The sequence below is a fragment of the Amblyraja radiata genome, chromosome 35 (genome assembly GCF_010909765.2).
Source record: "Amblyraja radiata isolate CabotCenter1 chromosome 35, sAmbRad1.1.pri, whole genome shotgun sequence".
NCBI lineage: Eukaryota > Metazoa > Chordata > Chondrichthyes > Rajiformes > Rajidae > Amblyraja > Amblyraja radiata.
In genome coordinates, this window is record NC_045990.1 from 9,133,315 (window position 1) to 9,158,395 (window position 25,081).

Here is a 25,081-nt window from a genome sequence, read left to right on the forward strand (position 1 = left end):
TCCATCTTCCAACCAACTTCATTATGGAGTTTGCGCTTTTTTCACCTGCACTTTCACTGAAACTAACACCATATTCTGCACTCTGGTATTTTTCTCTTTGTGTACTTGATCGTGCCCCTGTATAGTATGATTTGATTTGACTGGATAGTCAAATTTGACTGGATAGTCAAAGTATTCGCTGCACGTGACAATATTAAATTTACACCAAAAACAGGAAGTTTTTGGACTGTTGGGATCTCTCTTTCAAAGTTGGAACTCTTTTCTTTAATGGTATTCTGGTAACCAGCTGCCTTTCGCATTTCACCAGTGTCTATCCACCAGACTCAGGAACAGCTTCATCCCCTCTGTTATCAGGCTTCTGAACGGTCCTTCCATAAGCTAGGCTACTGTCCAATTTACCTCTACCCCATTGCGGACATTGGACTTTGTCTCTGCAACTGATGCGCTACAATGTTGAGAACTATATTCTGCACTCTGTATCTTCCCCTTTGCTCTACCTGTTTTACGAGTTTTGGTTGATTATATGTATCTAGGGCATTATCTGATCTGCTTGAATTTGCAAAACTAAGCATTTCACTGTACACATGCCAATAATAAACTTAAACCTGAATACTGGAGATCTGCAGATAGACACAAAATACTGGAGTAACTCAGTGGGTCAGGCAACATCCCTGGAGAGAAGGAATCGGGATCCTACATCAGGGGTCTCAACCCAAAATGTCACCTATTCCTCTCCTGCAGAGATGCTGCCTGATCGGCTGAGTTACGCCACCATTTTGTGTCGATCTTCGATGTAAAGCAGCATCTCCTGCACAGATCTACTGGGGAGTTGTTCTGATGCCACATCAGCAGGGGGGAGGAGGGATAGACAGTGAGAAGCCATACCACGTCTTTGTTCGTGAAGCCGTCTGGATCATTCAGGTGTTTCTGCAGAGTTACACATGCCGAGACCAAGCCCTCCGTCAGCTCAAACCTGCAAGTGAGAGAGTGGTGAGTGAGTGAGTGAGTGAGGAGAGACCCCAGACGTCCCCTTCCCAAACACAGCACACACAGGGACAGCCCCTCATCATACAGCAACGGCTTGTATTCCCAGGCTCCCACTTTGTGCGCGTGTGTGTGTGTGAGTGAGTGTGTGAGTGAGTGTGTGTGTGAGAGTGAGTGTGTGTGTGTGTGTGTGTGAGAGTGAGTGTGTGTGTGAGAGTGAGTGTGAGTGAGTGTGTGTGAGAGTGAGTGTGTGTGTGTGTGTGTGTGTGAGAGTGAGTGTGTGTGTGTGAGTGAGAGTGAGTGTGTGAGTGAGTGTGTGTGTGAGAGTGAGTGTGTGTGTGTGTGTGAGAGAGTGAGTGTGTGTGTGAGAGTGAGTGTGTGTGTATGTGTGAGAGAGTGAGTGAGTGTATGTGAGAGAGTGAGTGTGTGTGTGAGAGTGAGTGTGTGTATGTGTGTGAGAGTGAGTGTGTGTGTATGTGTGAGAGAGTGAGTGTGTGTGTATGTGTGAGAGAGTGAGTGTGTGTATGTGTGAGAGAGTGAGTGTGTGTGTATGTGAGAGAGTGAGTGTGTGTGTGAGCGTGTGTGTGTGAGAGTGAGTGTGTGTGTGTGAGTAAGTGTGTCAGTGTGTGTGTGTGAGAGTGAGTGTGTGCGTGTGAGTGAGTGTGTGAGTGAGCGTGTGTGTGTGTGAGTGAGTGTGTCAAAGTGGTGAGTGTGTGTGTGTGAGTCCATGTGCGTGTGAGAGTGAGTATGTACGTGTGAATGAGTGAGTGTGTGTGAGAGTGAGCGAGTAAGTGTGTAAGAGTGAGTGTGTGCATGTGAGTGTGTGAGAATGTTTGAGAATGAGTGTGTGTGTGTGTGAGTGTGCGTGAGAGTGAGTGAGTGAGTGCATGTACGGGGGGGGGGGGACAGCACAGTGGCGCAGCGATAGTTGCTGCCTCACAGCACTAGAGACCCGGGTTCAATCCTGACTACAGGTGCTGTCTGTACGGAGTTTGTACGTTTTCCCTGTGACTGCGTGGGTTTTCTCCAGGTGCTCCGGTTACCTCCCACACTGCAAAGACGTACAGGTTCGTAGGTCAAGGGACAGGGGGTGCATGTGACAGTCACAGGCAGAACGTGCAAACTCGACACACAGAGACAGTAGATGTCATGAATTGAACCCGGATCTCTGGCGCTGTGAGGCAGTGTCTCTGCCCGCTGCACCACTGTGCCGTTTAATAATTAAAGGGCCTGTCCCACTTAGCAAATGTTTCGGCATCATTGACTGAATTATCAGGTCACCGACAACATTTGCAGAGTGACGCGGCGTGATGACCTATGACGCACGGTGTAATTTCAAGTGTTGCAACATTTTTTTTGTCACCGCTGGATTTTGAAATGTTCAAAATCTTTTGCCGACCCTGATATGACGCCGGCAGTCGCCGAAGAAAATTGCCAAGTGGGACAGGCCCTTTACCGTGTTTACAGAAAGTTAACAGTTTAAGATCTGTGAAGGCAGGGCAAAAGTTGGAAAATGAGAATTCACATACGTGCAGCTGTCTGTTTTCTGCTGCGGGCTCAGTATTTCAGGCTGAGCGATGGTTTCTGGCTGGTTTGGCCCCGACGTGACTCTTGCCTCTGTTTCACCTCCTGGCACCACCACCACCTCCTTCACAAGTTCCCCACCCGTGACAATCCGCACTTGCTTCTCTCCTTCAGACATGCTCCTGCTCTGCTCCGCTGATTCCCACACGCTCTCCGTCTCCGGAGGCTTCCCCGAGCTCCTGGCTTCCCGCTGAGGCTCGGCTGGGACGGGCGGCGGGCTCTGGGTCTCTGGCGCTGAGCCTGCCACAGGCGTCTCGGTCCCTGCTCTCTCCACCTGCTCTCCCGGCAGTCTCTCGCTGGCCTCGTGATAATCACTCTCCGTACTCTCCCCCTCCGACTCACTCGGCCCACTCTCAGTACCGGACTCTTCCGAAGACGTCGACTCGTACCTACGGCAAAGAAAACTCACTCTCAGAGACATCTTCCCAAGCGAGTACACCCCTCCATGTCTCATGGGCTCCTGAAAAGGGCGCAGAGAAGGTTTACAAGGATGTTGCCAAGACTCGAGTGCCTGAGCTGCAGAGAAAGGTTGAGCAGGATAGGACTCTATTCATAGAAACAGGAACATAGAAAATAGGTGCGGGAGGGGGCCATTTTGCCATTCATTCTGATCATGGCTGATCATCCACAATCAGTAACCCGTGCCTGCCTTCTCCCCATATCCCTTGATTCTGCTAGTCCCAAGAGCTCTATTGAACTCTCTTTTAAATCCATCCAGTGAATTGGCCTCCACTGCCTTCCCTGGCAGAGAATTCCACAAATTCACAACTCTCTGAGTGAAAAAGTATTTTCTCATCTCAGTTTTAAATTGCCTCCCCTTTATTCTTAGACTGTGTGGCCCCTGGTTCTGGACTCCCCCATCATTAGGAATTTCTTTTCCTGCATCTAGCTTGTCCAGTTCTTTTATAATTTTAAACGTTTCTATAAGATACCCTCTCATCCTTCTAAACTCCAGTGAATACAAGCCCAATCTTTCCTCATGTGACAGTCCTGCCATCCCGGGGATTAACCTCGTGAACCTACGCTGCACTGCCACAATAGCAAGGATGTCCTTCCTCAAGTTATTCGTTGAAGCGCAGGAGGATGAGGGATGATCTTACAGAGGTGTATAATATCATAAGAGGAATAACTGGAGGAAACGCACAGCCTTTTACCCAGAGTAGTGTCATTGAGTGGGACAGTGTGGAAACAAGCCCTTCAGCCCAACTCAGTGAGAATTTCACCGTGGGCCATTTCTACTGAAGGCAGAGGGATCTAGAGGTTTAACGTTGGCCGGTGATGCGGGCGGGTATAGGCAGACAGTGGGGTCAGACACTCACCCGCCATTGACCCCGATGAACTGCAGGCTCTTCTTCGTAGGAGGGCTGTCGGGAACCGCTCCATTCTCCTTCTTTTTCATGATGGACTTCAGCTGCGCTCCATGTGGCGAAACTGTGGAGAAAAGGGAAAGCCTTCACCATGGCGAATATGTCCATAGTCCATCCTATGGGCAACATTGCCCGTGGGCGAATCTTGAATCAACCCACGTCACCTTAATCCCACCTCTTGCGCTAACATGGACTGGTTCTCTAAACACATTTTTGCCTTGCACCGAAGATAGACACAAAATGCTGGAGGAACTCAACGGGACAGGCAGCGTCCTGGAGAGAAGGAATGGGTGACGTTTCAGCTCGGGACCTTTCTTCAGACTGATCCAGAAGAAGGGTCTCAACCCGAAACATCACCCATTCCTTCTCTCCAGAGATGCTGCCAGTCCCACTGAGTTACTCCAGCATTTTGTGTCTGTCTTTGGTTTAAACCAGCATCTGCAGTTCCATCCAACACACTTTGTTTTTGCACGATCTTCTTTTCACTAACGTATGATATATGAATATTTTATATTTTGTGTGTTATCGTACTGTGTGCCTGTGATACTGCTTTAGTTTGAGTTTGAAACGACGTGGAAACAGGCCCTTCGGCCCACCGAGTCCGCACCGACCAACGATCCCAGCACACTAACATGATCAGACAAACACTACGGACAATTTACAATTTTACCAAGCCAATTAGCCCAGAAACCTGTACGTCTTTGGAGTGTGGGAGGAGACCAGAGCACCCGGAGAAAACCCACGTAGGTCACAGGGAGAGCTTACAAACTCCGTATGGCTGGTGAATCTGTGGAATTCATTGCCACAGAAAATTGTGTAGGCCATGTCAATGGATATTTTTAAGGCAGAGATTGCCATTTTTGATTAGTATGGGTGTCAGGGGTTACGGGGAGATGGCAGGAGAATGGGGTTGAGAGGGAAAGATAGATCAGCCATGATTGAATGGTGGAGTAGACTTGATGGGTCGAATGGCCTAATTCTTCTCCTAAAACTCATGGACATGAGCACGTCTTGATCGAGGGTTACCTGGCCTTGTGGAGTCATCTGAGGATGGGTCTGGCTCCCTCAGTCTCACCAGATGCCGACTGCCCTCCGATGGGTGTTGGTGCTGGGCCGGGCCTGGCCTTAAGGCGCCCAGTTCGTGCACCGTCTCCGCGCCGGAGGCCGAGAGCGCCCGAGGCACCTCAGGGGCCCGAGGGGGTGGCACTGGAGCCCCAGCCTCGTTGTCCCCATGGGCATCTTGAAAGAGAAACATCACAACATGAGGAAACCCCATCCCATTGCCTGGGGTCCACAACCTTACGAACTGAAATGTATTCAGACTTTAGACCTTAGAGACACAGTACGCAAACAGGCCCTTCGGCCCATCGAGTCCGCGCTGGCCAGCGATCACCCCGACCTACGAACCCGTCAGATTTTTATCTTCCCTTCCCCCTCTCCACCCAATTTCTTCCTCTGGCTTCACGATTTGTAGCTCTTCAATCCTTTTGTCTCACACCTTCTGTTTTAATTCCCAGCCTTTGTTTCAACCATATGCCTTTCAAAACCTGGAGTATTGTGTGCAGTTTTGGTCCCCTAATTTGAGGAAGGACATTCTTGCTATTGAGGGAGTGCAGCGTAGGTTTACAAGGTTAATTCCCGGGATGGCGGGACTGTCATATGCTGAGAGAAATGGAGCGGCTGGGCTTGTACATTCTGGAGTTTAGAAGGATGAGCTGGGATCTTATTGAAACATATAAGATTATTAAGGGTTTGGACACGCTAATGGCAGGAAACATGCTCCGATGTTGGGGGAGTCCAGAACCAGGGGCCACAGTTTAAGAATAAGGGGTAAGCCATTTAGAACAGAGACAAGGAAACACTTCTTCACCCAGAGAGTGGTGAGTCTGTGGAATTCTCTGCCTCAGAGGTGGTGGAGGCCGGTTCTCTGGATAGTTTCAAGATAGAGCTAGATAGGGCTCTTAAAGATAGTGGACTCAGGGAATATGGGGAGAAGGCAGGAACGGGGTACTGAATGGGGATGATCAGCCATGATCACAATGAATGGCGGTGCTGGCTCGAAGGGCCGAATGGCCAACTCCTGCACCTATTGTCTATTGTTCAAAACTCCTCCTTCCCTATGTCTACCTATCATCCGCCATGCTTTGGCCTGCTTCTCCTTTCTCCCACCTTTCCACACCTCACGTTACAAGCAGTCTGAGGAAGGGTCCCGACCTGAAACGTCGCCTATCCATGTTCTCCAGAGATGTTGCCTGACCCGCTGAGTTACTCCAGCACTTTGTGTACTTTGTTGTAAACCAGCGTCTGCAGTTCCTTGTTTCTAAATATTTCACCAAGTTTTCCTCTTTGAGCAGTGTATTTCAGTCTGCCCATAGTCAATGAATGTTCCCCTAAGATAGACACAAAATGCTGGAGTAGCTCAGCGGGACAGGCAGCATCTCTGGAGAGAAGGAATGGGTGACGTTTTGGGTTGAGAGCCTTCTTCTGGATCAGTCTGAAGAAGGGTCTAGACCTGAAACATCACCCATTGTTTCTCTCCTGAGATGCTGCCTGTCCCGCTGAGCTACTCCAGCATTTTGTGTCTATATTCGGTGTAAACAAGCATCTGCAGTTCCTTCCTACACATTTCGTCTGGTTCTCCCCACTTGTTTTTTCCAGGATTTCTCAGCGGGAGACAAGGAACTTTCACCCACTAGTTTGGGATGGGTTTCAATGCTATTTGGAGAAAGGAAACTCAAATTCTGAAGCCCTGTGGCACAGTCCCTCTCATTATCCCAGTTTAGTGGCAATGGCTGGTAATTGCCTTCAGATGCTTGTGATCTCAGTCCAAACATATAACTACACAAATAAAACCACTTCCTATTCTGTTTCATTCCTGTCCTGATAAACCCAGTCAGTGTAGATCCCTGAGATCAGAGCACAATCTGCCCATCCAACCTCCTCATCACAGCCATGACTGTGTGTGTGTGAGTGTGTGTGAGTGTGTGGGAGTGTGGGAGTGTGTGGGAGTATGTGTGAGTGTGTGGGAGTGTGTGAGTGTGTGGGAGTGTGTGTGTGTGTGGGAGTGTGTGAGTGTGTGGGAGTGTGTGAGTGTGTGGGAGTGTGTGAGTGTGTGGGTGTGTGGGAAAGTGTGAGTGTGTGAGTGAGTGTGTGGGAGTGTGGGAGTGTGTGGGAGTGTGTGTGAGTATGTGTGAGTGTGTGGGAGAGTGGGAGAGTGTGAGTGTGTGTGTGTGAGTGTGTGAGTGTGTGTGTGTGTGTGTGTGTGTGTGAGTGTGTGGGGTGAGTGAGTGTGTGGGAGTGTGCGAATGAGTACATGAGTGACTGCATTGATGTGAGTGAGTGAATGTGAGTGTGTGCGAGTGTGAGAATGTGCGAGTGCGATATTGTTTGCGTGAGTGAGTGTGAGTATCAGTGTGTGTGCGTGAGTGTGGCTGTGTGAGCGAGGGTGTGTGAATGTGTGTGTGCGAGCAAGTGTGAGCATGTGTGTGTGAATGAGTGTGTGAGTGAACAAGATAACCAGCGGGAGGAGGTTCCCCAACCACTCCCTTGACTCTCCCCCCAACCCGCAGCGAACCCATCAAAACCCCCCTCAGCCCACTCTCCCCACCTCCACACCACTCGCCGAGACCCCAAACCCCAGCCAACCCCCCACCACCCCGCCTCTCCCACCCCCACCTCCAACCCCCATCCCCAATGCTCCCAAACCTGACTGTCCCCTCCCAAATCCCCACCTCACCCCCAGCTCACCAACCACTCCCACACAAACCCCCCAACTCAACTCCCCCAACACCTCCCTCCCCCACCCTGACCCCCAACACCCCAATCTCCCCAACTCAACTCCCGTAACCCCTTCCACCTCCATCCCAATTTCCCCCCACCCCAATCCCCAAACAGCCCCCAACCAACCCACCAGACCCCCCCTTCCCCCACCCCCCCCCGTACCGCATGTGAGCTGCCGCACGGCTTGCCGCAAGAGAGCGGGGCTGGGCCCAGGCCGGTGGGGCCTCGCGGTGATGGCGCTGGTCATCAGGGAGGGCAGCTCCTCGCAGGTGGAGGCCAGAGTGGTCACGATGGTGCAGCTCACCAGCTTGGCCGGCACCTCCTTGAAGGGCCCCTCCTCCGGGGTGGTCCCAGCGTCTCCGCCGTACGGGGGCCCCGTCACGGTGGCGGGTCGGGGCCGGGGGGTGGAGTCACCCCGGGGTGGTGGCAACGGTGGCTCCCCCACCCTCCCTTCCTGCCCGGCCGTGCCACCCTCGGGTGACTGGGCAGGGCAGGGGACCCCCGCCTGGCCCCCCGCCTGGCCCCCCGCCTGGCCCCCCTTGTCCGCCGTCTCCTTCCTCCCCGGACACTGTGCGGCCTCCAGCTCCAGCCCGGCCTCCCGCAGCCTCCGCTCCAGCCCAGAGATCTTCCTGGCCAGGAGCTGCGAGAGGTGGCGGTGGTGGTCCGCCTCTCTCTGCAGGCTGGACGGGGTGATGCCCAGGTCCGTCTCCCTCACCCAGATGCCAACGCTCCTGAGGGTGGGGGGTGTCCTGTTGGCCGGACCCCCCTGGGTCAGCTTCCTCAGGGCCGGGGAGAGGAGAGACCCTCCCTCTGATTGTCCCAGCCGATGGTCCTCCTCCTCCTCGGGCATGTCGATGAACAGCTCCCCTCTGGGCTTGCTGGCTCTCTGCGCCCCCCAACCATCCATGTGCCCCAGGAACTTCTGGCTCTTCAGCTGGACACTCAGCTGCCTCTTCTCCTCCTGCAGCACAGAGATCTTCACCTGCAGGACAGGCACCATCTTCACCTGATCCTCCAACTCACGTAGACGGCGCAGGGCGGCTGCCATCTGCTCACGGATGTTGTGGAGGTGTCCGGAGCTGGGGGTGGAGGGGGTGGCCAGCCCGGAGCTCAGGGGGGTGAACTGGCCCTGGGCGGAGCTCTGGGAGCCGTTGTGGGGGGCGTTGGACAACCTGGACCAGGATTGACCAACGCCGGACAGGGAGCTGGTGGATCCGTGTAGGCTGCTGAGGCTGGAGTAACGTGGTCTCCTCCCGTCACCGCCCGCCAGTGGCTCCTCTTCCAGCCGCCTGCGCGTCTCCAGCAGGGTCTTCTCCACGCGGGAACTGTAGGCGGTGGGCGGCACTGGCGGGCCGCGGCCGTAGCCATAGCCGTAGCCGCAGCCGGGCGTGTAGTTGCCGCGGCCGCAGGAGGAGTAGGAGGAGTGCCGACTGTCGCCGCTGACGTTGGAGCAGAGGGACTCGGTGGAGGTCCACCACGAGCCGGTGTAGCTGCAGCCCCGTGGCCGCCGGTGGATGTGGACCTTCTTGATGGTGTTGCCCTTCTCGATGTCGTCCACGTACTTCACAAAGTCCAAGTCTAGGTGGAAGCCGTACGGCGTCTCCACCGAGTACGGCTGGTTGGGGTCGCCTCCCTTGGCCTCCGTGCCAGCGGCGAGCTCGGCACTACCTGAGGGAACAGCAAGAGATCACGGGTTACCATCTGCGGCAAGTCATAGAACCATTAAGAGGGAGTTAGATGTGGCCCTTGAGGCTAAAGGGATCAGGGGATATGGAGAGAAGGCAGGGATGGGATACTGAGTTGGATGATCAGCCATGATCATATCGAATGGCGGTGCAGGCTCGAAGGGCCGAATGGCCTACTCCTGCACCTATTTTCCATGTTTCTATGTTTCTATGGTGTCCCGTCAGTCCAGGCAGGGCTGTAGGTTAACCCGGTGAGACAGGCAGAGTTAAGCTACATTTAGCGCTGGATTGAGCCTCTGAAGCCTCACGCACGTGTGTGTGTGAGCGGGCGGCCGCCAAGAAATTGTGTCCCCCCCTGTCCCCTCCATATTTGGATAGCGATTTCCGTGCCTGGAACCCACCACCAACCCATTCACACACTGCCCAAGGAGAGGAGAGAACGTCCACACCAGAAAGCATCCTCGATGCATCACAACTTGGTTTAGGAACAGCTCTGCCTAAGATCATAGGGAACCGGAGAGAATTGTGGACGCAGCCCAGACCCTCACAACCTCCCTTCCATTGACTCCAGCTACACCTCACGCTGCCACGGCAAGACCAGCAGCAAAATCAAGGACCAGTCGCACCCCGGCCACTCCGTCTTCTCCCCTCTCCCATCAGGCGAAAGGTACAGAAGTGTGAAAACGCACACCCCCCGATTCAGGGATAGTGTCTTCCCAGCCGTTATCACACAACCAAACCATCTTACCAAGAAGTAGAGAGCGATCCTGAGCTACTATCTACCTCATTGGAGACTTTTGGACTATCTTTAATTGGACATTAATAAACTTTATCATGCACTAAACGTTATTCCCTTTATCATGTATCTGTACACTGCGGATTGCATAGAAACATAGAAAATAGGTGCAGGAGTAGGCCATTCGGCCCTTCGAGCCTGCACCGCCATTCAATATGATCATGGCTGATCATACAACTCAGTATCCTGTACCTGCCTTCTCTCCATACCCCCTGATCCCTTTAGCCACAAGGGCCACATCTAACTCCCTCTTAAATATAGCCAAATGAACTGGCCTCAACTACCTTCTGTGGCAGAGAATTCCACAGATTCACCACTCTCTGTGTGAAAAAAAATGTTCTCATCTCGGTCCAAAAAGACTTTCCCCTTTTCCTTAATTGCAATCTTGTATTGTCTTTCCACTGAATCGTTAGCACTCAACTCAAGCTTTTTCAAAGTACCTTGGTACACGTGACAGCAAACTAAACTAAATTAAAGTAAATTCTATCCGCACTTCATGCTACCTCGGGAAAGCAGTCAACATAATCACTCAACTCCTGGGTCATCCCCTCTTCTCCCTGCTTCCATTGGGTGGAAGACATGGAAGCAGGAAAGCATGTACCACCAGTTTCAGGACCAGCTTCTTCCCCATTGTTATCAGACTAATAATGGTCCTTCATAAGCTAAGGACTAGTCCTGATCTTCCAACCAACCTCTTGCAAACATTGGACGTTTTCTCCAGAATTGTAACACTCCAATCCTGCAAAACTATGATTAGCTTTGTTTAGTTTAGAAATGCAGCATGGAAACAGACCCACAGAGTCCGCACCAACCAGCGATCCCCGCACATTAACTCTACTCCACACAAGCAAGGGACAATTTACAATTTTACCAAAGCCAATTAACCTACAAACCTGCACGTCTTTGGAGTGTGGGAGGAAACCGGAGCACCCGGAGAAAACCCACGCGGTCATAGGGAGAACGTACAAACTCCGTGCAGACGGCTCCCGTACTCAGGATCGAACCCGGGGCTCTGGCCCTGCAAGGCAGCAACTCTACCGCTGCGCCACCCTGCCGTCCTATCATTAACAACACTTTTGGGATGTTCTGCACTTTGAAACATAGATAGAAACATAGAAAATAGGTGCAGGAGGAGGCCATTCAGCCCTTCGAACCAGCACCGCTATTCATTGTGATCATGGCTGATCGTCCCCTATCAATAACCCGTGCCTGCCTTCTCCCCATATCCCTTGACTCCCTAGAGCTCTATCTAACTCTCTCTTAAATCCATCCAGTGACTTGGCCTCCACTGCCCTCTGTGGCAGGGAATTCCATAAATTCACAACTCTCTGGGTGAAAATGTTTGATCTCAACTCAGTCTTAAATGACCTCCCCTTTATTCGAAGACTGTGGCCCCTGGTTCTGGACTCGGCCAACATTGGGAACATTTTTCCTGCATCGAGCTTGTCCTGTCCTTTTATATTTTGGCATGAAAGCAGGCAGATGAGACTCGCTTAGCAAGGCAACTTGGTTGGCACTGGTGCCTTGGGCCGAAGTACAACTCAGTGGTTTTGTTCACTTTCCTTTATAAGACACTTTCCTTCATAAAACTTTATAAAGTTATGGTGAGTCATTGAAAGTGGGACTCATGTTTGGAGGCTCACTAGTTTGAGCAACATTTTAAATCAGAATGTTATCTTGGCATTGAGTCGACTATTCACTCAGTGTCTATAGCTCTATAGTTAGCTCCCAAGAACACATCCGAACAACATGTACTTTAATATATATTCAGGGAAAATATGTATCCTAAATATATATTCCCATGCGTCAGAGACTGGCAGGGTGAGCGGAGGAAAATGATAATTCTTTTACAATCCACTCACTTTCTTCAAGTTTAAGGTTGAAAAGTTAAAGGGTGGCACAGTGGCGCAGCGGTAGAGTTGCCGCTTTACTGCGCCAGAGACCCGGTTTCGATCCTGGCTACGGGTGCTGTCTATACAGAGTTTGTAACTTCTCCCCGTGACCTGCGTGGGTTTCCTCTGAGGACTTCGGTTTCTTCCCGCACTCCAAAGGAGTACTGGTTTGTAATTTAATTGGCTTGCTATAAATGTAAAAATTGTCCTTAATGTAGGATAGTATTAATGTGCGGGTATCGCTGGACTCGATGGGCTGAAGGGCCTGTTTCCGTGCTGTAGCTCTAAACTAAACTAAACTAAAGGTGTAGCCATGGGTTCCAGATATACCTGCCTTTTTGGAGAAACAAGGAACTGCAGATGTTGATTAATGCACAAAAAGGCACGAAGTGCTGGAGTAACTCAGCGGGTCAGGTAGCATCTCTGGAAAACATGGATAGATGACGTTTTGGGGGCAGAAGGAGGGTCTCAGCCAGAAAGGTCACCTATCCGTGTTCTCCAGAGATGCTGCCTGTCCCGCTGAGTTGCTCCATGCCATCCACCGATACGATAAAGTGGGATAATAGAACTAGTGCATGAACGGGCGATCGATGGTCAGCATGGACTCGGTGGGCCGAAGGGCCTGGTCCTGTGCTCTGTGATTATTTGGTAGATGCCGGACAGACTCATGGACAGGTTACACCCCAGTGGTATTGACTTATCTAACTTCAAGTAACCTTTGCTTTCCCTCTCTCTCCATCCCTCCCCCACCCTAGTTCTTCGACCAGTCTGACCGTCCTCCTGATTACATTTTATCTCTGTTTGCTTCATTGTCAGCTTCCCCTAGCTAAGAATGATCTATTCTATATTTTCCTTGTTCCTCATCCCACTTTGATGTCTCATATTCAAACCTTGCTCTTCCATATCTCCGTGACTCCCTCTCCCCTGACTGTCAGTCCGAAGAAGTGTCTCGACCCGAAAGGAATAGAGGAATAACGCAGAAGGGAGGAAATGGGATTACTGTGTATAGGCATTGGATGAGTTGATGCCGAGTGCCTGTTTCCATGCTGTTCAACACCATAGCAACATGGCTAACATTTGGAGGCATTGAGCCGAGCTGGTGGAGTGCAACACCAGGCCTGTGCTCTCGTTCCCTGGGCTATTCCAGGGTTCGGCTGCCATCCACCACGAAGGATCAGACTTACCGGAGAAGTTGGTCTTCATCTGCAGCACCTCCGCCATTTTACCTCCGATCTTCCGACCAACACTCCGAGACCAGCAAATCACACACCGATTCTGCGGACAGGAAAAGCAAATTGACTGGTTAGTTTTTAATTTAGTTTAGTTTATTATTGTCACGTGTACCGAGGTTTCACCGAGGGCGTCAGAGAGGATTCTCTTCTACAGGTGTACTGTGGAGAGCAAATTGGCTGGGTGCATCAAGGCCTGGTTCGGCAACTTGAACGCCCAGGTGTGAAGAAGACTGCAAAAAGTTGTGAACACTGCCCGGTCCATCACCGGCTCTGACCTCCCCACCATCGAAGGGATTTACTGGAATCGCTGCCTCGAAAAGGGAGCCAGCACCATCAGAGACCGCCACTGAGTGTGTAGGATGGAACTGCAGGTGCTGGCTTATGCCGATCATAGTCGCAAACTGCTGGAGTAACTCAGCGGGCCAGGCAGCATCTCTGGAGAGAAGGAATAGGTGGCGTTTCTTCAGAGAGAGTCCAACACACACTGGATCACCAAGAGGCTCTTTATTCTGCGCGAGACTTGTTGGTGTCCCAGCGGAGCGGGATGTCCGTCGGGGAATGTTGCCGACTGGCCCGCTGCAGACTGCAGGAGTACGTGTTGAGGGATGCACTGAAGCTCGGTGCAGCCAACGCCAAGGCTCGGTGGGGGAGGACCACAGTCCTTCCGCTGCTGGACATGGGGGGGCAGAGTCTGGTGGGGACACCCCCCAAACAAGGGCAGGAAGATCACCCCAGGGTGGCAAGAGTGCTGGTTTAAAGATACGTGCAAACACCACTGAGTACCACATGTGCAGACACTGAGAATGTCTGAAGAGTTTTTGCACAGTTTGTGTTTTGTGTATATCTTTGATTCTGAATATAAGTTTATTTTTTGAAAATAAATTACACCTTCATCAGGGTGGCATGGTGGCGTAGAGTTCCTGCCTCACAGTGCCAGAGACCCGGGTTCCATCCTGACTACGGGTGCTGTCTGTACAGGGCTTGTACATTCTCCCCGTGACCGCATGGATTTTCTCCAGGTGTTCCGCTTTCCTCCCACACTCCCACAAAGGCTTGTAGGTTAATTGACTTCGTTAAAATTGGAAATAGGTCCCGAATGTGTATAGGATAGTGCTACTGTATAGGGATCGCTGGTCGGCAGGACTCGATGGGCCAAAAGGCCTGTTTCTGTGTTGGAATGGAATGAAACTGGATTGAAACTAAACTACACTAAAAACTAAACTAAACTAAACTAAACATTATCATCCTTCCCCAGAGATGCTGAGGTTCTTTCTTTCATGTGGTCATGAAATCTGTAACTATCGCTGTAACACTATATTCTGCACTCTTGTGTTTTTCTCTTTTAAACTGGTATACTCATGAATGGACATAAAGTGCTGGGATAACTCAGCGGGTCAGGCAGAATCTCCGGAGAACATGGATAGGTGACCTTTCTGGATCGGGACTGAAGATGGTTTCAGAGATGGGTTCTCCACTTGAAATGTCACCTATCCATGTTCTCCAGAGATGCTGCCTGACCCGCTGAGTTACTCCAGAACTTCTGTGCATCAGCCAACACCTGCAGTTCCTTGTTTGTGACTGCACTCATGTCAGTGGGGCCTCAGCCTCTGCCGTTCTAGGTGTCCCCAGCAGAGGGCTGCAGTTACACATCGCTGGGAGATTGACCCGTTTGATGATCAAAGCTGTACTTGCAAGCGGGATGAATGCTTGATTGCTTCAATTGGGGAAGAATGCAGCAGGGGAACAGAGGCCGACATTTACCAAGACCGCAAGAAATTGCGGAGAAGTGTGGACTCAGCCCAGACCATCACACAAACCAACCTCCCTTCCATCGACTCCATTGACACCTCATTCTGCCTTAGCAAGGCCAGCAGCACAATCAAGGACCAGTCACACCCTGGCCACTCTTCTCCTCTCTCCCATCTGGCAAGAGGTACAGAAGTGTGAAAACACACACCTCCAGATTCAGGGACTGTCTCTTCCCAGCTGTTATCAGGCAACTGAACCATCCTACCACCATCTAGTGAGCAGTCCTGAGCTATGATCTACCTCATTGGAGATTCTCGGCCTATCTTTGATCGGACTTTACTAATGCGCTAAACATTATTCATATAATTCCCTTCATCATGTATTTGTACACAGTTGATGGCTCGATTGTGATCATGTATTGTCTTTCTGCTGACTGGATAGCACGCAACAAAAGCCTATCACTGTACCTCTGTACAGTGACAATAAACTAAACTCAACTCAACTCATGAGATGTGGCTAGACAAAAATGCTGGAGTAACTCAGCGGGTGAGGCAGCATCTATGGGGAGAAGGAATGGGCGACGTTTCGGGTTGAGACCTTCTTCAGGCTGATCTGCAGTTCTTTCTTACGCATAGAATTTGTGTGAATGGGTGATCGATTGTCGGCATGCACTCGGTGGGCCGAAGGGCCTGTTCCCATGTTGTATTTTTCAATGCTTGCCCCAGATCAGGAGGTGGGCTTATCATCCATAGAGAATCGAACCTCTCAGCCCTTTGTGACAGCACTCACAAGAATTTTATTGAATGCTTGTGAAAGCTGCATAATCTGTGAGATCTCCTTTGTACACTGTGTCACTTGTTGGAGAGATTTGATTAAATTAGTTGTGCCCAGCCGTATCTAAATGCAAGGCAGGTTACCACAATCTAATTATTGCAAATGCTCCACCTGATTATGTTTCTCCACACTACACTGAGAAAACCAGGAGTCCTCTTCACCCCCTAACTCCCCAACTACTGAGCATAGGGACTCCAGCGCCGAAGTTCCTGGGTTCGATCCTGACTGCCGGTGCTGTCTGTAGGGAGTTTGTACGTTCTCCATGTGACCTGGGTGCGTTTTCTCCAGGATCTCCGGTTTATAGACAATAGGCAGGATGGGAGATTGCAACCTTCACGTGGTCCGCCATGTTTCGACTAATGCAATCAACCTGGCGTGCACAATCATAAAAGATCAAATAGAACAAGTTGTCCTGCAACTTTAGGCTGTGCACGCCATACGCAAGAAGAAGAAGACAATAGGTGCAGGAGTAGGCCATTCGGCCCTTCGAGCCAGCACCGCCATTCAATGTGATCATGGCTGATCATCCCAAATCAGTACCCCATTCCTGCCTTCTCCCCATATCCCCTGACTCCGCTATTTGTAAGAGCCCAATCTAGCTCTCTCTTGAAAGCATCCAGAGAACCCGCCTCCACCACCCTCTGAAATAGACATTTCCTCCCACACTCCAAAGATGTACAGGTTTGTAGGTTAATGGGGCTTGGTGTAAATGTAAAATTGTCCCTAGTGTGTGTGTGTGTGTGGGGGATAGTGTTCATGTGCGGGGATTACTGGTCGGTGCGGACTCGATGGGCCGAACAGCCTGTTTCCATGCTGTATCTCTAAACTAAACCTGCCCAATGTATCTCACCACCCTCTATCAACCCTCACCACCCTCTGCCCAGTATCTCACTACCCCTTGCCCAACCCTCACCACCCGTGCCCATCTCATAAGCTCATAAGTTATAGGAGAGGAATTAGGTCATTCGGCCCATTCAATGGCTTGGTCTCACACACAGACACATGCACATACACACATGCACACATACATATGCACGCGCAAACATACACACACACACACACACAAGCACACATAAACATACACACGCACACGCATATACGCGTGCACCCACACACTGATAACCACATCTGACAGGAGCATTGCCACATCATTGTCGACACAGGGACAGACACACACACACACATTAACAAAGAGACAGGCATGCTCGCTTCTCCACACTCATACAGACACACATACAAAGAGACAAACACACGACAAACACACACACACACACACACACACACATGTGAACACACACATACATGCACAAGCACGCACACACACATAGAAACGGGGTCACAGAGCAGGACACGTAACTAAAGCTGTCCTCACCTTCAGGGCGTGTGTGTTTGGGGTTCAGGGCTGGGCTGGGCTGGGCTGCCCCTCTGTCCGTTGTCCCGGGACTGGGACTGGGACTCTGGCTGGAGCTGTGATCTGATCCTCACTCTCCACCGCCTCACAGCCAGCGGTGACGGCTCTACAGCCAATGTGTCTGACATTCTGCATCATGTGATAGTGTTTACAGTCCTGGGTTTAATGTTATCCGAAGCCTCCCATCCTCACACATCGCTGACCTGCCTCTGCTCTCCTCTCATTAACCCCTTCACTGCTGGGTTCATTTCTCCACATCTTCGACTGATGAATTTCACAAGTAGAATCAGGCCGTTCGGCCCATCGAGTCCACACTGTCATTCAATCACAACTGATCTTTGCCTCCTAATCCCATTTTCCTGACTTCGCCCCATAACCCTTGACACCCGTTCTAATCAAGAATTTGTCCGTCTCTGCTATAAAAATATCCACTGACTTGGCCTCCACAGCCCTCTGTGGCAATGACAATCCAAGCTTGTTCAATCTTTCCTGATAGCTAATACCCACTAATGCAGGCAGTGTTCTGGTAAACCTCCTCTGCACCCTCTCCAAAGCCTCCACATCCTTCTTGTAATGGGGCGACCAGAACTGCACAAAATATTCCAAATGTACCCCGATGAAAATCCTATAAAGCAGCAACTTGATGGTACCCACACCATCCTGGCCACATACTCATCTCCCCGGGTAGAAGGTACAGGAGCCTGAAGACTGCAACAACCAGGTTCAGGAATAGCTACTTCCCCACAGCCATCAGGCTATTAAACCTGGCTCAGTCAAAACTTTGAACATTAACAGCCCATAATCTGTTTATTTGCACTTTATCAGTTTATTTATTCATGTGTGTATATATTTATATAATGGTGCTGCATATGGACACACTGATCTGTTCTGTATTCATGCCTACCATATCCTGTTGTGCTGAAGCAAAGCAAGAATTTCATTGTCCTATCTGGGACACATGACAATAAACTCTCTTGAGTCTTGAATCTTGAATGGCTTGTGTGGAGTGCAAACAGCAGCTAAAATTGGCCCAAATGTCCGCTGTATATATTTGTGCGGCACGGTGGTGCAGCGGTAGAGATTGTGCTTTACAGCGCCAGAGACCCGGGTTCGATCCTCACCACGGGTGCGTGGGTTTTCTCCGGGTGCTCCCGTTTCCCCCCCGCCCTCCAAAGAAGTGGAGGTTTGTAGGCTAATTGGCTTCTGTAGAAATGTCAATTGCCCCTAGTGTGTGTGTGTAGGATAATAATAATAATAATAATAATAATAATAAATTTTATTTATGGGCGCCTTTCAAGAGTCTCAAGGACACCTTACAAAAATTTAGCAGGTAGAGGAAAAACATGTAAGGGGAATGAAATAAATAGTAGAGACATGACTAGTACACAAGGATAGTGCTAGTGTATGGGGATCGCTGGTCGGCACGGGCTCGGTGGGCTGTTTCCGCGCTGTATCTCTAAAACAAAACTTAAACCATAGGTGGACAAAATGTTGGAGAAACTCAGCGGGTGAGGCAGCATCTATGGAGCGAAGGAATAGGTGACGTTTCGGGTCGAGATCCGAAACGTCACCTATTCCTTCGCTCCATAGATGCTGCCTCACCCGCTGAGTTTCTCCAGCATTTTTGTCTGCCTTCGATTTTTCCAGCATCTGCAGTCCCTTGTTAAACTAAAACCATGTAATTCTATCTCGGCGATTAGATTAAACAGCCGGCCTGGGAAACGAACTCAACAGTTACAAAGGCAAACAAACAAGAAACAGAACAGAGACGCAGAAACAAACGTCAGTCTTTCCAGCGTTAAACCCAGCACATGTTTCTCATTTAATCCAGTTAAACAAAAATGACTCATGACCGAGCGGCAATTGGTGCAGTCAGGAGGAAGTGAGGAAATGTATCCCTGGGGGGTGACTGTTATCCACGGACTCTCACCGTCCATGGTAATCGGGGGGTAGGTCGCAAAACCCAAAACAGAACCGAGAAGGGAGCTCGGCAAGAATGGCTGAGGACAATAGACAATAGACAATAGGTGCAGGAGGAGGCCATTCGGCCCTTCGAGCCAGCACCGCCATTCAATGTGATCATGGCTGATCATCCCCAATCAGTACCCCGTTCCTGCCTTCTCCCCATATCCCCTGACTCTGCTATCCTTAAGAGCCCTATCTAGCTCTCTCTTGAAAGCATCCAGACCCTCCACCACCCTCTGAGGCAGAGAATTCCACAGACTCACAACTCTCTGTGAGAAAAAGTGTTTCCTCGTCTCTGTTCTAAATGGCTTACGTATGGGACGGGGAGAGTGGGAGTCACCCACTCTGTATTGTCTCCGGTTATATTAAGGTGATCATCTCTCACTTCCTTCAGCCTGAAGAAGGGTCCCGACCCGAAACATCACCTATCCGCGTTCTCCAGGGATGCTGCCTGACCCACTGAGTTACTCCAGCACTTCAATAGTCAAGAGGGTTTTATTGTCATGTGCCCCGGGCAGAACAATGAAATTCTTACTTGTAGCAGCAAAACAGATAGGTCTGAAGAAGGATCTCCACCCGAAACATCACGTATTTCTTTTCTCCAGAGATGCTGTCTGACCCGCTGAGGTTACTCCAGCTTTTTATGTCTATCTTCGATGTAAACATATCTCTCTCTCTCTCTCTCTCTCTCTCTCTCTCTCTTATATGTAGCTATACACATACACACACATATACTGTATATACACATATATATAACACACATATAGTAGAAGCATAGAAACATAGAAAATAGGTGCAGGAGGAGGCCATTCGGCCCTTCGAGCCTGCACCGCCATTCAATATGATCATGGCTGATCATCCAACTCAGTATCCTGTACCTGCCTTCTCTCCATACCCTCTGATCCCTTTAGCCACAAGGGCCACATCTAACTCCCTCTTAAATATAGCCAATGAACTGGCCTCAACTACCTTCTGTGGCAGAGAATTCCACAGATTCACCACTCTCTGTGTGAAAAATGATCTTCTCATCTCGGTCCTAAAAGATTTCCCCCTTATCCTTAAACTGTGACCCCTTGTTCTGGACTTCCCCAACATCAGGAACAATCTTCCTGCATCTAGCCCAGTGGTTCCCAACGTGGGGCGTACGCAATTTGATTTTTAAGGGGGGCAATTGAGCGCGACTGAGGAGGTTTGGGTCCAAATTTTCGATTTTTATTTTTTTGGATTTTCCATCAGGTAAATATATGTAGTTTATGTTTCAGATGTTATTTTGAGTAAATAATTTTTTGGGGGTAAAAAAAGGGGGGGGGGGGGGGCATCAGGATTTTAGAGGTGATTAGGTGGGGCATGGCCAAAAAAAGTTGGGAACCACTGATCTAGCCTGTCCAACCCATTAAGAATTTTGTAGAGCTAATAGGAGTTGATGTTTCAATTCCTGTATTGTCGGCACTCTTGCTATTTGCAGTTGTATTGGAGAGGTGAAAGGTCGGGTAGGTACGTCATCGGGGTCATCAGGTGGGCACTCTCCTTCTTTTATAGCGCCAGAGACCAGGGTTCGATCCTCACCACGGGTGCGTGGGTTTTCTCCGGGTGCACATGTTTCCCCCCACACTCCAATGAAGTAGAGGTTTGTAGGCTAATTGGCTTCTGTAAAAATGTCAATTGCCCCTAGTGTGTGTGTGTAGGATAGTGCTAGTGTCTCTCCAGAGGGCTCAACCGTGATACCTGGTGTCCCAGTTACACACCCCTCAATTCCATACCCCCCTCTCTTCATTTTGCGGCCCAATTGTTCTTTCCTTTTGATCCAAAGCCAATTGCTGCTTTGTTTCTGCAGATTTTGCGTCTTGGTAAGACAATCTGCCGTTCCTTGTTTTTACATTTCGGCAGTCTGTCATGTTGAACTGCCTGGAGTCCATTTGTCATCAAAGATGCAGTGAAGCTCTCCAGCTCCCTAGCTGCCTCCTTGATGTACTCTTATGTTGGTTATTCTAGCATAACCCCGTCCTGTCAATGACCCTCGGAAACACAAGCCAAGCCCAAGAAACAAAATTCCTTTCCAATGTAGAAGCTGAGATATGCAGGCACTTGGTAATGTGCAGACAGTGTGTAGGAAGGAACTGCAGATGCTGATTTAAACGGAAGATAGACACAAAAAAGCTGGAGTAACTCAGCGGGCCAGGCAGCCTCCCTGGTGCGAAGGAATGGGTGACGTTTCGGGCCGAGACCAGACTGAGAGTCAGGGGAGAGGAAGACACAGAGATAAGGAGGGGTGAGGTGTGAAAGCGGGTTATCAAAGGGGATGTAGAGTAGATCATTGTTCGCTGGTGGAAGGGACAACGAGGCGAGAATTAAAACGGGGACAGTCAGACTGGTCGGGGAATTAGGATGGGGGAGGGATGGGGAGAGAGGGAAAGCTAGGGTTACTTGAAATTAGAGGTCAATATTCATACGGCTGGGTTGTCAGCTGCCCACACAGAGAGGCGGGGAGTGGGAGGCTGTAGGACTCGAAGCCTGGTTAAGGTTGAACAGAGATGTGACTGAGATGCCGTGGAGGGTCTGTGTTTGCGAGGCATTGCGGCTGACGTTGTGTACACATTGCCAAGTGCCTGCGTTCCTCTCCTCCTACATTTCAAAGAAATTGTGTTTCTTGGGGATGGCTTTTGTGCGTCTGGGTCGGAGCTTTCAACGAGGCTCCCAGTGTCTAGTTGTGTTCTACACCGCTTCACGTCTGTGTTCTGAGGATGCTGGTTTGCAGGAACTTTTATTTCTTAGGTGTGTGTGTGTGTGGGAGAGTGAGTGAGTGTGAGAGTGTGTGTGCATGCATGCATGTGTGAGTGAATGTGTGTCTGTGTGGGAGTGAGTGTGTGTTAGAGTGTGTGTGCATGCATGCATGTGTGAGTGTGTGTCTGTGTGGGAGTGAGTGTGTGTTAGAGTGTGTGTGCATGCATGCATGTGTGAGTGTGTGTCTGTGTAGGAGTGAGTGTGTGTTAGAGTGTGTGTGCATGCATGCATGTGTGAGTGAATGTGTGTCTGTGTGTGAGTGGGTGTGCATGCGTGTGCATGTGTATGTGTGAGTAAGTGTACGTTTGTGTGTGTGTGTGTGCGTGCTTGTGAGCTTGTGTGTGTGTGGGCGTGTGTGTCTGTGTGTGGGAATGAGTGTGTGAGTGTGTGTGCATGCATGTGTGAGTGAGTGTGTGGGTGCATGCGTGCGTGCATGTATGAGTGAGTGTGTATGTGTGCGTGAGTGTGTATGTGTGAGTGAGTATACGTTTGTGTGTGCGTGTAAGTTTGTGTGTGAGTGTATGTTTATGTGTGTGTGAGTATGTGTGTGGGAGTGAGTGTGTGTATGTTTGAGTGTGTATGTGTGAGTGAGTGTACGTTTGTGTGTGTGCGTGTAAGTGTGTGTGCATGTTTGAGTGTGTATGTGTGAGTGTGTATGAGTGAGTGTACGTTTGTGTGTGTGGGTGTAAGTTTGTGTGTGAGTGTATGTTTATGTGTGTGTGAGTGTATGTTTATGTGTGTGTGAGTGTGAATGTGTGTGTGTGTGTATGTGTGTGTCACACACTCGGAGGTCTGTGTGTGTGGCGGGTACGTAGTTTCGAGGCCAGTATGTGTGTGCTTCAGGGAGTGTGCCTTTCTGAAGGTCCACACACTTTGTTGATACAGCTTGTTAGCATCGCCGTGTTTTTAGGATCGCACTCCAGCCACGCCTTCATACATAAAATGCTGGAGTAACTCAACGGGTCAGGCAGCATCTCTGGAGAACATGGATTGATTTGTCCTTTTGCATACCTTTCATTCATTTGCTCCATGTACCCTTTCATATCTCTCGATTCCCCCTCCTCTGACTCTCAGTCCGAAGAAGGCTCTTGTCCCGAAACATCGCCAATTCCTTTTCTCCAGAGATACTGCCTGACTTGCTGAGTTATGCCCCTGTCCCACTTAGGGAAACCTGAACGGAAACCTCTGGAGACTTTGCGCCCCACCCAAGGTTTCCGTGCGGTTCCCGGAGGTTTTTGTCAGTCTCCCTACCTGCTTCCACTACCTGCAACCTCCGGCAACCAACTGCAACCTCCGGGAACCACACGGAAACCTTGGGTGGGGCGCAAAGTCTCCAGAGGTTTCCGTTCAGGTTTCCTAAGTGGGACAGGGGCTTTCTCTCTGGATATAAACACTTCTTCCACACACACACACTGCCGCCCCAGAGGGGAGTGGATGCTGCCTGTGGTTCACAAAGCAAGAAATCAAATAGAACGAGAAAATCGCTGCTCATTACCTTGTTGTTTCTGCAGAAGCTCGTCCTCTCTGGATGATTAATGGACCCAGACAATCTCAGTTTATGTTTTTGTGTCAGACCTCTCCGAACTCTGACTCATGCCTTCGGAGAGCCTGACTCACATTTGCTTGAAACCACACCAGAGAGGAAAGTGTTCTAAGATAGACACAAAATGCTGGAGTAACTCAGTGGGACGGGCAGCATCTCTGGAGAGAAGGGATGGGTGACGTTTTTGGCTGGAGGCCCTTCTTCAGACTGAGAGTCAGGGGAGAGGGAGACAGAGAGATATGGGTGTGAAAACCAGACATCAAAGGATTCAGAGCTCATTGTAGAATAGATCACTGTGAGATTGGGGAAGGTGACAACTCATTTATTTACCTCTTCCTGGTGTTTGGACCGGCACATGGATATGCAGGGAGAGGAGGGCAGAGAGCAGACTACTTCCTCCTTATTGGTGACCCTCGGACTATCTTTGATCGGACTTTACCTTGCACTAAACGTTATTCCCTTATCATGTATCTGTACGGTGTGAAACTGTACACTGTAAAAACAGAGAGCGCTGGAAATACTCAGCAGGTCAATCATCTTTGGAAAGGAAAATAGTGATAAGGTTTCACTATAATGAAACTCAGAAGCATCAGAAAAATTTCCGAGATTTCTCCGTTACTGATGAAAGAAATGTAAAGATGTTTTAATTAACGTCAACGGATGGTGAATGTTGGCTGCGGAGTTTTTCCAGGCCCTGAGGGGGTGTTTCAGATATGTGCTCCAGAGAGTGAATTAGAACATAGAACTGCGAGGCACAAGAACAGGCCCTTCGGCCCACAATGTCTGTGCCGAACATGATGTCAAGAAACTCACTTGCTACCTGTACATGACCTATATCCTGGAAGGCACGTCTCTGGTGCAGTGGTAGAGCTACTGCCTCATAGAGACCCGGGTTCAATCCAATCCGGGAGGTGTAGCTACAGGTCTCTCCGTTGCCGGACCAGCAGGTCCAGGAACAGCTTCTTCCCTGCGGTTGTTACACTACTTAACTCTGCACCTTGGTGATTGCCAGCCACCCCCCACCCCCGGACACTCCTTCCCTCAGACAAATTGCACTACTACGACTGTATGTACGTATATATATTTATTGCTCATTATTCTATGTTCGCTCTTCTGGGTGAGATGCTAACTGCATTTCCTTGTCTCTGTACTGTACACTGCACAATGACAATAACGTTTGAATCTGAATCTGACTGCAGCCGCTGTCAGTACGGAATTTGTACCTTCTCCCCGTGACCTGCGCGGGTTTTCTCCGAGATCTTTGGTTTCCTCCAACCCTCTAAAGACGGACAGGTTTGTCGGTTAAGTGTCTTGGTATAAAAATGTAAAATTGTCCCTAGTGTGTTATTGTGCGGGGATCGCTGGTCGGTGCGGACTCGGTGGGCCGAAGGGCCTGTTTCCGCGCTGTATTTCTAAATCTAAAATCTCTCTGTTGTTTACATATCCATATGCTGATCCAAAAATCTTTTAAATGCCAC

The 25,081-nt window shown here is 50.0% G+C and overlaps 1 protein-coding gene across 3 annotated transcripts in view; it reads right to left on the reverse strand.

Annotated features, from left to right (window-relative positions):
- The window catches only part of kank2 (KN motif and ankyrin repeat domains 2), an 84,629-nt gene that overhangs the window by 7,357 nt on the left and 52,191 nt on the right, over nt 1–25,081 (reverse strand). For 2 of the 3 annotated variants that reach the window (XM_033012300.1, XM_033012302.1), the window contains exons 3-9: nt 13,273–13,363; nt 8,249–9,383; nt 7,878–8,212; nt 4,962–5,174; nt 3,888–3,999; nt 2,514–2,957; nt 886–973 (exon numbers count right to left, since the gene is read on the reverse strand). In XM_033012300.1, the coding sequence (XP_032868191.1) occupies nt 886–973; nt 2,514–2,957; nt 3,888–3,999; nt 4,962–5,174; nt 7,878–8,212; nt 8,249–9,383; nt 13,273–13,309 (2,364 nt within the window). In that variant the 5' untranslated portion in view covers nt 13,310–13,363. Of the gene's footprint in view, nt 1–885; nt 974–2,513; nt 2,958–3,887; nt 4,000–4,961; nt 5,175–7,877; nt 8,213–8,248; nt 9,384–13,272; nt 13,364–23,555; nt 23,644–25,081 lie in introns of those variants that run through there. The other variant, XM_033012303.1, reaches the window with a different exon arrangement.